Consider the following 14,603-nt stretch of genomic DNA (forward strand, 5'->3'; position numbering starts at 1 on the left):
TATATCTTAAATTTTCCCTCAGATGTTTTAAAGGTATCACAAGGGTGAGGCTTTAAGGAAACATTAACTGTGTTTGTATAACTGAAATAGTTTTGAAAAACTCGTGAAAAGTTTTCTTACCTTGCACTCATAGAGAACACATACTCCAGATGAGGAATAGACTGTATGTCTTTCTCCTTCAAAGTAGGTTCGCCCTTGAAATTGGCATATTGCTTTGGGGGAAAAAATACATATATATTTATTTTTTATTTTTCATTAAGAAAAATAGTTTCCAAGTGTTCAGATTATTCTGCAACAATAGTTTTCTGTTCTCCTGCCTTTCCACGGTGTTTGAGTAAGTATACACCTAAGTTCAATCTAACATAAGGCAAATGCAGGGTCAAGTTACCATCATGCCCTTTGAGTTCAGAGAGTAAAATAAGGTACAGAAAGGGTAAGTGGCAATGGCAAGTCAGAATTAGACTCTGAGAAAGGAGTGCCCATAAACAGACTCTCAGCCAATGATCTGCCGCTAGATGACGTCTCACATAGAGGGATAGTAAGCAGGTGTGTAGGGTGGCTCCAAATCAAGGTCAACACAAATATGAGGAAAGTTCATTTTTTATATACCATTATAGAACTTTCAAACAGAAAATTCAAAAGAAGCTGTATTAATTTCAGCACATGCATGTATATGTCATGTCATGGGTTGGTATTATTTTATGTTTAAGGACATATGGGTTAGGGCACCCTATTTAGGATGTTGAATCTGGGTCTGCCTTGCTTCCATCCCAATTAAATGCAATTTTGGAAGAGAACTTCACATTCGATGGGGAAAACATCAATTTAACTAGTGAAAATGTAGAGAAAGTGTCTAATACTTCTTTGAGACTTTCAAAACATTTACTTAAAATTCATACAAGTGTTTAGCCAAGGGAAATTGTGTGCTTGTTTTGAAAGGAATGCTTCACACTACCCAGGTTGACTCCTCACCATAATGGAGACAGATTTACCCTGAAGCCATTGAGGCTTAACCTTCAGTATCAGTCTCTGGCTTAGACCCCCTTCTAAGACTCTGAACTAACTGTTTTCATAATTTTGTGTTGTTTTTCTCTGAAAGGATGACACTCAGCATTGTAGAGGCTTGGAAGCCCTACGACACCTCTATCACCTCAAGCTAATTACTTCAAAAGACCAGTGGAAATGATGACAGAAAAAGATTCTGTTAGCCCTATGTACAAAATTCAATGTTCACTTTTAAAATTCCAGTCTGTTAGCCCTATGTACAAAATTCAATGTTCACTATTAACTACATGAATTTTACAAAGTCGATGTGTATATTTCCTTTAAATTTCATTGTAAGACTAGAAGAAAGGTTATTTTATCCTCAAAATTTATATATTCCCATGACTTTTAAAGTATCAAGTTGCACAGAATAATTTTAATACAGAAATTAGACACACTTTCTATTAATAACATTAAATATAAATATATAGGGTTGTACTACAAATATTCATATTTAAAGCGTAAATCAACTTTCACCTTTGCTGAAAATTAACTGATTATTTATGCACACTTACATAATGGAAAGCATGCATATTTTTTAAATGTCATCCTACAACCAATCTCCTTACTCAGCTTTTATTAATAATTTCACTATACAATATGTATCACTGGCGAATTGATGTTAAAATTTTGGAGCGCACTGGAAAAGAATACAACTCACATGCATAAGTTATACTACTTAAAAACTGGCTGAAGCTTGCTCACTCATGAATATTCAACATAAAACTACAGATTTGTCAGCTGCATACTATCTGTCATGTGAATAAATAGCATGTGCATTTACTTAATGAACCTGATTATAAAATATATCTCTCCAACATGTAATTTTTAAGTGTGCTTTTTTTTCTCTTTTCTTATGAGATTCAGTAACCTCAAAATGCCAAGATCTGGCGTGTGTTCAATTACACCTAATAAGTAGCACAATTTATAAGATAATGAGAACAAATAAAACTTTCGTACTCCCATTCAGCACCTGCCATTCAAAGATTTCTAAGCCTATTATATGACTTGATAACTGCAGCCTATTTAAGTGCAAGGGTATGTTGAAGGAAAAAAAACGGATGCTCCAAGCCTTTCTCGGAGCAGAGGGGAGAGGAAGTCCTGTAAGAAACACAAGGGTAAGTTCTCCTCATACAAAGTCTTATGATAATTTAATATTCAAGCAGAGCAGATGGACCGTCTGTTAGAAACTCTTAATTCAAAAGATTCAAATAGGCAACTTGTGGGACGATAGGGCACCAAATGGAGCTTGGCAGAGGGAAGAAGCACAAAAACAAACGAGATCCCAATTGCTTCATATCCTTCCAAGCAATGAGCACAAACAGGGTGAACTTGGCTCAGGGAGAAGCAAAGTGAGTGGTTTTTGTCTTGAACTCAGAAAATCTATAATCTTCCCTAAAAATACTGCAAAAAATCCTGAAAATGCCACTAGGATGGCCTTAGGACTTAGGAGTAGATTGAAGGGGCAAAAGTCATATTTATTTATTAGTACATTTAACAGACATGTACTGAGCTCCCACTATAGGTTGGTAGCCTGCTAGGTTCTAGATTCCCAGATGAATAATCAATATTAAGATAAGTGCATTTTATGTACTTTATATATGTTTTACTTTCATTTTAGGAATATGAAAAGAAATGCAGATTCTTATGTTGATCAATATTAAGATAAGTGCATTTTATGTATGTTTTACTTTGATTTTAGGAATATGAAAAGAAATGCAGATTCTTATGTTCAAGGGAAGTAATAACAATAGTAATAATTTATTGGGGGGAAAAAGATGAATGAGACTGACTCAGGCCCTCACTATGTAGTAGGACAGAGAGGCTCATACACAACTAACTACAACGAAAGCCGAACGGAAGTGCTATAATTGAGAAACTCATTAATTCTAATGTTAGCACAGGAGACTGAGTAGTGAACGTCTAAGAGGGGACAACTAGCAAAGGGTAAGGCAACAAATAAAAGCTGGTGCAGCCAGACTCTGGCAAGTGGGAAGTCATCTTCACCCTAGGGCTAAGGAACAAGGAAAGGAAATGGTTTTACTGGAGCCCAGTGTGAGCCAGTCACGAACGAGAGGCTGCTGAGTGAGAGCGTAATCATGAGACACTCAGCTACTGCCAGAAACACAGGCTGGTGCAGCGAAGGAGCAGGGAAGAGACATGGCCAACTCTCTCTCCTCCCTCTCCTCCTGCTTTCCAATTTCCTGCTTGTGCCTTCCATTGGCAAACCCTACCCAATGCCAGCTGGCAGGGAGGCCAGGGTGATGCAGTCTGCAGAAATCTGGCTCCTGGGGCACAGACCTGGGAAGAGAAGGAGGTGAGGGAAGAATAACCAGCACAGGTGGCTGTCATCTAAATTCACTGGAAAGCATGAAGAGAGGTCCGGTTTACAGGAATAGGTGGTTTTGAAGGACATGAGAGAGTGCAACACAGAACAAATACATTTTAAGAGAAAAAAAATGGAGACATTAAAAAAAATGCAAATTCACTGTAAGGAAAAATCCAGAGATTTTCAAAATGAGGTAGGCCAAAGGCAAGAGGGAGGAACTGAGAGAGAGCAAGTGTCCAAACAGGAACGCAGAGTAGGCCTACTACCCGATTTTAACCAAGGCCCCTGCAAGTATGAGGAACAAAGCCTCAGAGATAATAATAATCACATGGCTACCACAATGACTGCGAGAAAAACTCTAGAATTCCCTAACGGAAATGTACTTGCCTGCTGACCTTTTTCTAGTAGAGCATAAAGCAAGGGTGGGGAACATCCAGCCTGCGGGCCATAAAAGGCCTGCAAAATCATTTGACCTGGTCCTGCCAAGGCATTAGGGGTGAGTTAATTAAATGTTTGACCAAATATAGCTGGCTAATTTTTAAATAGATAACTTTGTATGATCTGCAAATCCTATATAATAAAAGCCTAATATGCTAAGTGTCTGGTCGTCCAGTCGTTTGTTCAACCAATCAAAGCATAATATGCCAAAGATATGCTAAGGCCGCTCAACCACTCGCTATCACATGCACTGACTGCCAGGGGGCAGACACTCAACCGGTAGGTTAGCTTGCTGCTGGGGTCTGCCAATCGGGACTGAGAGAGATGGGATGGACACACCTTGGAGCCCTCCCTCGGTCCCTCCAGTGTCCCTCCCCGGCCCTGATCATGCACCGATTGGGTCCCTCAGCCTGGCCTGCACCGGGCTGGACACGCCTTGGAGCCCTCCACGGTCCCTCCAGTGTCCCTCCCCGGCCCTGATCATGCACCGATTGGGTCCCTCAGCCTGGCCTGCACGCTCTCACAATCCGGAACCCCTTGGGGGATGTCGGGGTGCCGGTTTCAGCTCAATCCCTCTCAACACAGGCGCTTCCCCCTGGTGGTCAGTGTGCTCCCACAGGGGAGTGCCACTCAGCCAGAAGCTGGGCTCACAGTACAAAGGATGTCAAACTAAGCTGTCAGTCGGACATCCCCTGAGGGCTCCCAGACTGTGAGAGGGTGCAGGCCAGACTGAGGGACTCCCCGCCCCTGGCTCAGTGCATGAATTTTGTGTACCGGGCCTCTAGTGATGTTATAAATATCCAAATGGCCCTTGGCAGACAAATGGTTCCCCACCCCTGGTATAAAGTAAAAGAAATCAGTTCTCCAACCAAAAAACAAAACAAAAAATAATCATTTTGCTGAACTGAGTTCTTCTTTAATGTAACTGCATTCACATGTTCATAGTCAAAGGCTTCCCCATGTCTGATGCTCAAGTGTTTGCGTGTGTGCATATACACTACATTTCCGATATAATTCTGGATTTCTATGCCCCAAATCATTTACCAGCTTAAAGCAGAACTCTATCAACTAGGCTACATTTTAAAACATCTATGTTTAAATTATTTATTGAATATAGTGCATTCTCCAACCAAAAAACAAAAAAATAATAATTATTTTGCTGTACTGAGTTCTTCTTTAATGTAATTGCATTCACATGTTCATGGTCAAAGGCTTCCCCACGTCTGATACTCAAGTGTTTGCGTATGTGCGTATACACACTACATTTCCGATATAATTCTGGATTCCTGTGCCCCAAATCACTTACCAGCTTAAAGCAGAACTCTATCAACTAGGCTACATTTTAAAACATCTATGTTTAAATTATTTATTGAATATAGTGCATGTATGTATTACATATGTATTTTAAGATATGAAATTTCTAGGATAATAATCATGCAATACAGGCCTATCACTTTGCAGACAAAGAAGGTAGGCCCCGTGAAATCAGACTAAACCATAGAACTATATCTACTCTTAAATTATTAATATGCCCATCTGGTGTGGCTTAGTGGTTGAGCATCAACCTGTGAACCAGGAGGTCGAGGTTTGATTCCTGGCCAGGGCACATGCACGGGTTGCGAGCTCAATCCCAGTGGGAGGCATGCAGGAGGCAGCCAATCAATGATTTTCTCTCATCATTGATGTTTTTATCTCTTTCCCTCTCCCTTCCTCTCTGAAACAATAAAAATATATTTTTTAAAAAATTATTAATATTAATCAATGTTAAATGCACATTTACTGTGACTGTGGTAAATGATGCTGCTTGTATAACTCCAGGGGGTACCATTCATATCCTGGTCTATGGGAATTATGGCACCCAGAGCTGTCCAGTGCACAGACTCTTTGCCATAGGTGGGGGCATATTTAGAACTTGGGGAAATTCAGTGGGGTGACATAACAATTGGCATATGTATTTAACTGGGGCTATATTCAACATCACTAGTTTCATAGTTACTAGCACTATAATTAAGAGAGACTCTGCAAAAACAATTAATGTAAAGTATTTTCACTTCATTTCCCTCCCATTTTAACTATCAGGTAGAATTAGAAAGACAGGAAATGGTATAGATGCAAATCTGAAAGTCATCACTTGTAAAAACAAAGTGAAAAGTAATTTATAGTGCAGATTGAGAAACAGGTAAGTGACAGAAGCCAGTGAAATTCAAAACACCCTAAATTACACATTAAAATCCAGATTTACTAGTTATTCATGCACAATCAGAAAATGCAGATCCCTCTAATGAGATTTCAATCAACTTCTACAAAACTCTGTAGAAAGAAATATCCAAATCTATAGAAAAATATGTTAGAATATAAAAGCAAAAGGACATCATATCATATTTCACTTCAAAACGTTTCCTCAGTACATATGTAACTTTTCCTTTTTATCACTGGATTGAAAAACCATTAGTCAACTTTAAACTTCCCAATTGGTATCAACACTTTTAAAAATGATCCAACATAAAATTAAAAGTTATAGATACTAAGAAGAAAATCAGTTATAATTCACATAGGTGAGAAAGGGGATTTGTGGTTTCTTTAAAATTATCTTTGAAAACACTAGGTATCAGAGATCTATTTTTTTAAGATAAATATATAAAAAAAGAGAGGGAGAGAGAGATAGAAACATCAGTGATGAAAGAGAATCATTGATCAGCTGCCTCCTGCATGTCCCCCACCAGGACCGGGCCCACAACCCAGGCATGTGCCCTTGACCAGAATTGAACCCGGGGCCCTTCAGTCCACAGGCCGTCGCTCTATCCACTGAGCCAAACCGGCTAGGGTGGTATCAGAGATCTTTAGATTGTTTAAGCCATTTGTAAAGGCAGAATTGTATTTAGTAGTAGTTTTTTTATGGTGCTCTTTGAAATCTTAATTTTCTCTGGGAGAGCTCTTAAACATCCCAGGTACAATAGTAGTTATTTCATTCTGAGCCAACATGATATTTGAGAGTGACTGATACACAAATCAAAGCTGTTGGATGAGAAAATATCTCATTAACTGTAAATATGCATATTCATATTTATATTTTAGCTTTTTAAAATGCACAAAAAATGCATTCACAAGGGAGCCTAAAATTCTGTGGAGTTAAACAAAAAAGTAATCTAAGTGTTTTGATATTATTAAAAGATTCCAAATAAACTGTGCTGCATTTATCCAGCCCATAATCTTTTTTGTAATATGGACTCACTTGGAGTCAACTGTTAACAATTTGGTTGTAATAAAAGTCTTGAGCACTAGCAGCTATAAATTAATTTGTCCCTCTTCTACAATGCTTACATCTCTTTTAGGGCACTCAACACATTTTCCTTTTCTCTAGGGAGTTGTACATTTTTAAAAATCTTCCTACATAAGAACAGGAACAGCGAGTGTCTTCATCTCTGGATCTTACACAGCACCCGGCATGAACTCTAAAGGTTTGTTCCTTTTTTTTTTTAAGTTCTCTTCCAGCATCCTGTTTGATGAAAAGCCTGAAAACAATTCAACTGGACCTCTCTGAAATTCACATTTTCCTTTAAATATGCCCTTATCCTTGGATCTTGCTTCTTATGATAAAGGTTCTCTAAATTGGGTCTCCCAGAAATACTTTGCCCTTTCGGTAATTTGGCAGCTTACTTTCCACTGCAGTAGAGCGGAAGCGCCTGAAATGTGAGCAGGTTTGTCTACCGGTGAGTGAAAACAAAAAATAAAAAAGTAGCTGGCTACCATTTATAGCAGTAACTAGCTAACAGGAATAACAAGAGAGCATGTACAATGGAAATAGGCTTGGACCATCCGATGCAAAGCCTCCTTCCTCCACATAAAACCAATTTTTTGAAGTCAGTGCTATTTAAAGTGATCAGGATTTCAGATTATTTAAATAATATACAAATTCATTAATCATACATAATCGTTTCCTTTAACAAGAATCTCATTCATTTGGGGGGAATTAGGTTGTTTGCAAAACTAATATTAGAGTTTAGGAAATGAGATCATGAAAGTAGACGCACAACTTTCTTTTCTCTTTTTTTATATATCATGCCCTTGGGCTTCTGAAGGACCTACCCACGAGTGCGTCTCCTAGGGGATCTTAATTTAGGTCAGTGAACTATTCTTCCAAAAAGAGAAGCGGCCCTGGAACACCATAAATCTAGCAGGAGTGAGGGGTTAGGAGGCAAACGACAAAAATAACTTCCAGGATAGAACAAAAGCAAAAATTCTAACACCCTGTCCAGATCAGCCTCTGGGTTACAGGGGCTATATATCCTGGGGAAACAAGAACTGGATATTCAAAGGATAGGAGCAGAAAGGCTAAGTTTACTGGTGTAGCTGGAAGAAAGAAGAATCCAGTGCTCTCGCCCCAAATTTAATTTTATCCATTTAAATTGCGACTAAGTATATTCTGAAATTCTTTTCATTGAGCTACCTCTCCATCACTGGCTTTAGTGCTGATCCTGGCTTAGATAGCATAGAATGATGTCTCTAAAAAAGACACTGTAATCAACTCATTTAATCTCCTGGGGAAAAGAAAAATAAATTTAATAAGTGGAGGTAAAGACTTGGAGAAAGATATAGTATTCATGTTCATACATGAATACCATTGAAAGTGACAGAACATGAACACAACATGAGGTGACAGGTTTTATCACTTTAAAAGAAAGCATAACATGTAATATAATAAGGAAACGTTCACACGTTGTCAGTTTCAAAGCCAGGGCTGGAATTCATCTGACAATCTTTCCATGTATCTTTCCTCGCCACTAAAAATTCAATGAACTCAGGCAAAACTTGAACACCTAATCTTTGGTTTAATTTTGTGGAACATTTTCCAAAACAGCTGGCACCTTTCAGACACATTCCCCCCCCCCCCCAATATTACAGTGAAGGAGGTATTGAGCATAGAAATGTTTTGTAAATTGTAAAGCATGATTCTTTTCATTGTAAACCAGACATTAGTGCTCAATTAAGAGATAACAAGTAAAAACCCTGAAACAGTGATTGCACTGGTTTAAAACAGCCTCTGATGTTTGGGCAAAACAAAGGGAGAAAGAATTGTGGGTGTAGCTCTCTCAGGAGGACATATTATAAATTCAGTTTCCGAAGAGGTATATGAATAACTCCTTGCATTATGCCATGCATCTGAGCCAAGGGAAGAGAAGCAGCACAGGTTAAAGGGAGCCAGACCCATGGAGAACAAGACATATAGAAGGCACAGCACACTGAGGACAGAGGAGGGCAGAGGGAGCAGGAGGGGTTGGACAATTTTTAAAGTATGGTTGAGAGGGAGCAAGAGAAAGGAAAGCACAGAGCAAAATCATCTCCTCAAGACTTGCAGCAAGAGCAGCAACATCTGGTGGAAATGAGAAGCACTAATGATAACCTTCTGTCCACCAGCCACTGTCCTGGGAAGGCACCTCCTGCCTTCAAGGAGAATTCAGCCTAGCTCAGGAAACATGAACACAAGGTCACCTAACTGCAGCCATCTCAGAAGCAGTGTTGAAACAGAGAGGAAAGCAACGTCTTGCAAGGGTGGAATTGGAAATGCATCAAGATGAGGAGCATTTGAACATGAGCACTGAAGGAGAAATGCTCTATGATTTGAATGAGAGAAAGATGACTCACGATATATTCAGATGACAGAATCAGATAGTGATCATAATAACGTATTTAGTGCCTGATCCTAATGAACATCTAGTCAGGATCCCTGTATAAACTGGAACTGATTTATTATAACTGATTTTCTATCCAATGTATATGCTCCCAACCTATTGGACCAACAGTTCTCCACTGTGGATTTATATTACAAGAACTTGAGGAACATTTAAAACTCGACCCCCCAGTTGCATGCCAGATAAATTAATAAGATTCCTGAGGGTGGGGCCTTAGACTCTTTGTCTTTAAAAGCTGTCTAGGTACAGGTAAGCTTGAAAACTATTTTACTGTGCAAGAGAACAAAGAACTAGGAAAAGAGAAAAATACAATTAACATTTAAATGGGGACAATCACATAGATATTCAGTAGAAGCCTTTTTATCCTGTTTTCCGGAGAGGTATTTGACCCATTGCTTGAAAAAAATCAGTTAAAGTGAGAAGTCATAGACAGCAATAAATATGTACTGTAAACATTTTAATTAAAAACACAAATCACACACATTCAACAATGTTCTGAAGTAGAACACTTTTCCTTAATGCAGATTCTTTTTGCTTCACTAGTCTTGATTAAATAAATAAAACTTACAAAGTGTTGTCTACAATTTCTAATGTTTTGTTTTTTATTTAAGCACTCTGAAGAGGGATGGTCCTAATACTGTTTTCTTCCACAACATTTTACCATTGTCTTACTGACATCTAATTCAAGAACATATATTTTTAGCAGTTTGAGTTTATCAGCTTTTCCCAAAGCACTCAATTTTTATTTTATTTTTAAGAAGTATTTCTTTTTACACACACAGAGTCAGAGAGAGAAAAGTCATGGACCCTGTAAGACTGGAGATTGAAACTCATTAAATATAGCTGTGTTGTATTTTGGAACAAAATATTTGTTAAAATACATCACTTTTTCCTATTTTCAAATGATTTTCCCTCTGTGGGGCCAATTAAGTAAAATTTTCTACAGCTATGCTAAATAAAACATTGAGGTTAAAATGTTAAACACATTAAGTCTGGAAATTAAGAATTAAATTATCCCAAACTTAACATTTCTCATAATAATCAGTCAAAATTTGATCACATTCCTTCCAAAAGTCTCCGGAATTAAGAAGTGAAAGGGTTTCCCATAATCTTTCTGACCTTCAAAGATACTACCATATAAATTGCTGTATTTCTTCTCACCTCCATTTATAAAGAAGAAAATTATGGAAGTGTTCATTCTCATCTTCTCAATAAATACTGAGTAGCTACTGTATGCCATACACTGCGCCCAGCACTGGGATCACAGCAGTGACCAAGTAGATATGGACTGCACCCTCACAGAATCTACAATGTAGAGGAGGATTCAGGGATAACCTACCGGGCAAATAAATAATAATTGCAGATAACACTAAGTAAAGAAAACAGGCAAGAATCTGAGTACTGAATAACTTCCAGGACATTTTAGAGTTGATCAGGGAACACTTCGGGTTGGTCAGGGACTACCTCTCTGAGGAGATGAAATTTTAGCTGAGACCAAAGTTAAAGAAGCTAATGTGAAAAGAATGACGGGGGGAAACTTCAAGAAGAGGTGGAAATTAGCTTGGCTTAAGTTTTACATTTAGGTTTATGATCCATTTTAAATATGTAGATAGGTGTTTTTATGAGTTCCAGAAAATTCTCAGCCATCTTCCTCCCCTCTCATTTTTGGACTCTCATTTAAACATTTTCCTACACCTTCCCTGTCTTCTTCTGCCACTTCAGTATCTTCCTTCTTTTTTTTATTTTTTTAAAATATATTTTATTGATTTTTTTATAGAGAGGAAGGAGAGGGACAGTGCGTTAGAAACATCGATGAGAGAGAAACATCGATCAGCTTTTAAATATGTAAATTGGTGTTTTTATGAGTTCCAGAAAATTCTCAGCCATCTTCCCTCCCCTCTCATTTTGGGACTCTCGTTTAAACATTCTCCTACACCTTCCCTGTCTTCTTCCGCCACTTCAGTATCTCCTTCTTTTTAAAAAAATTTTTTTCTGACCCCTGGATATTTCTCATGACCTATTTTTCAGTTCACTAATTCTCTATGTATCTCTGCCTACTCTGTTATTTAATTCAACTGTTGAGGCTATATTTTATTTCCATTTATCATACTTTCATTTCTAGAGTTTCTGTTCCTTTTTATCAAATTAGCTATTTTACGTTTTCTGATTGCCTGAAGATGAACCCAGACTTACCTTATTATTTCTTCAAACATAATAAGCAGACTTGTACTATATTAAGTATTGCTTCATTTTAACCTGACATCTTTGCTCTCTGTCTCTTTTGTTTGTTGTTTCAGGCTTCGTGTCCTGGCAACACAGCCTTTTGGAAGTTCAATTTGTTGTGATGAGGGTCATCTTATATATTTGTTTGGGCCTTTATTTCTGCTCCCTTTCTGCGCTAAGACCACCCCAAACACCTAAAAAAAAAGAAAGCTCAAATTTTCCAAGAATGAACACAATTCCTCACAGCAAGGTAGCTTCACTGCCTGTTCATTTCACTGTGCTCTCTTCTTTGGATTTCTCTTCATTTTTGGTCTGGTAATATCTTGCCATTTTATTCAACTGTTTGATGTCTTTGATTTTTTAAATATTTTTATTCTCCTTTCTTACTTTCAAAAAAGGTTGATTCAAATAACTTAGACTTCCTTTAACCAGAATAGAAAATTCCATTCTCAGCTTTCATCTTTTGTGTGTGTTTTTACTTTCACTTTTTAATTGATTAAAAATAAAATAGTATAAATGCTCTGCTGAACACTGATGTTAAGATTAATCCTATATAATAAAAGCTTAATATGCAAATCGACTTTCTGCTGAACACTGATGTTCAGATTAACCCAAATAATAAAAGCTTAATATGCAAATAGACTGAATGGCAGAATGACCAGTCGTGTCCAGTCAGCAGGGGCGAGGATGGCAAGCGGGCAGCACCAGGCCAGCCAAGGCAGGCGCCAGTGGGCAAAAGGAGGGGATGGAGATCGGGGGCGGCGACTGGCGGCAGTGGGGCGATGGGGGCTGGAGCCAGCCGCTCACCAGCCAACGCCGTCCCCCTATCAGCCCACTGGTTGCCTCCTGCGGGGAGCAGGCCTAAGCCATCAGTTGGACATCCCCTGAGGGCTCCCAGACTGCGAGAGGGCACAGGCCAGGCTGAGGGACCCCCAGAGTGCACAAACTTTTGGGCACCAGGCCTCTAGTCAGTAATAAAAATCTAAGTCAAGCAAATTAAAAACAAGCACTCAAGTAAATAAATAGATGATAGATATGGAAAAATAGATATATAAAGGAAGGAAGGAAGCAGGCAACTCCATTAAGGGCTGCTAAAACAAAAACAAAAAAGCTATTGAATTTATTGGAGTGACATTGGTTAATAAAATTATACAGGTTTCAGATGTACAATTCTATAATACATCAACTGTATATTGTAGTATATTGTATTGTGTGGTCACTACCCCAAGTGAATTCTCCTTCCATCACCATTTATCCCCTCTTACCCTCTTCCACCTACCCCTACACTCCTTTCCCTCTGGAAAGCACTGTATTATAGTCTTTCTGTGTGAGTTGTGGGTTTTTGGGTTTGTTTGTTTTTGTTGTTTTTTTGCTTAATCCCTTCACCTTTTTCACTGAGGCCCTCCAACACCCCTCACCTCTGACAGCTGTCAGTCTGTTTTCTGTATCTTGAGTCTGTTTCTATTTTTTTTTTGTTAGTTTATTTTTTCCATTAGATTCCACATATAAGTGAAATCATACGTTATTTGTCTTTCAGGAACTGGCTTATTTCACTTAGCATAATACTCTCCAGGTCCACCCATGCCACCGCCAAAGGTAAGATTTTCTTTTTTTTTTTTTTTTACCGCCAAGTAGTATTCCATTGTGTAAATGTACCACAGCTTTTTTATTCACTTAGCTACTGATGGGTACTTGGACTGCTTCCAAATCTTGTCTATTGTACATAACACTGCAGCACACATAGGGTGCACTATTCTTTTGAATTAGTGTTTCGGGTTTCTTTGGATATATTCCCAGAAGTGGAATCGCTGGGTCATAGGACATTTCACTTTTAATTTTTTTGAAGTAACTCCACACTGATTTCCATAGTGGCTGCACTAATCTGCATTCCCACCAACAGTGCCTGATTGTTCCCTTTTCTCCACATTCTTACCAACACCTGTTGATTTATTGGTGACAGCCATTCTGACAGGTGTGAGGTGATATCTCATTGTGGTTTTAATTTGCATTTCTCTGATGATTAGTGATGTTGAGCATCTTTTCATATGTCTATTGGCCATCTGTGTGTTCTTTTTGGAGAAGTGTCTATTCAGCTACTTTGCCCATTTTTTAATTGGATTGTTTGGGGGTTTTTGGTGTGTTGAGTTTTATAAGTTCTACATAAATTTTTTATAATAACCTCTTATCAGGAGTATCATTGGCAAATATGTTCTCCCATTCAATGTGTTGCCTTTAATTTTGTTGATGGTTTCTTTTGCTGTGTAAACAGTTTTTAGTTTGGTATAGTACATTTGTTTAGAGAACCTTAAAGATTCCACCAAAAAACTACTAGAGCCCTAACCGGTTTGGCTCAGTGGATAGAGCGTCAGCCTGCAGACTGAAAGGTCCCAGGTTCGATTCTGGTCAAGGGCATGTACCTTGGTTGCGGGCACATCCCCAGTAGGGGGTATGCAGGAGGCAGCTGATCAATGTTTCTCTCTCATTGATGTTTCTAACTCTCTATCCTTCTCCCTTCCTCTCTGTAAAAAGTCAATAAAATATGTTTTAAAAAACCCTGCTAGAATTGGTATATGAATTCAGTAAAGTAGATGGATAAAAAATAAATATCCAGAAATCAGTTGCATTTTTAAACGCCAATAATGAACTATCAGAAAGAGAAACTAAGAAAACAATCGCATTTACAATTGCCTAAAAATATACCTAGGAATATATTTAATCGAGGATGTAAAAGACCTGTACACAGAAAATTATGATGCTGAGGAAGGAAACTGAAGAAGGTACAAATAAGTGGAAGCATATACTGTGTTCATGGATAGGAAGAATTAACATCATTAAAATGTCCATACTACCCAAAGCAATCTAGAGATTCAATGCAATTC

At 38.2% G+C, this 14,603-nt stretch overlaps 1 protein-coding gene across 4 annotated transcripts in view; it reads right to left on the reverse strand.

The window, feature by feature from the left end:
• NELL2 (neural EGFL like 2) overlaps window positions 1–14,603 on the reverse strand; it is a 369,972-nt gene that overhangs the window by 197,579 nt on the left and 157,790 nt on the right. For all 4 annotated transcript variants that reach the window (XM_005881704.2, XM_005881706.2, XM_014529575.1 and 1 more), the window contains exon 11: window positions 121–212. In XM_005881704.2, coding sequence (XP_005881766.1) covers window positions 121–212 — 92 coding nt within the window. The remainder of the gene's footprint in view (window positions 1–120; window positions 213–14,603) is intronic.

Source organism: Myotis brandtii, unplaced genomic scaffold (genome assembly GCF_000412655.1).
Source record: "Myotis brandtii unplaced genomic scaffold, ASM41265v1 scaffold686, whole genome shotgun sequence".
Classification (NCBI taxonomy): domain Eukaryota; kingdom Metazoa; phylum Chordata; class Mammalia; order Chiroptera; family Vespertilionidae; genus Myotis; species Myotis brandtii.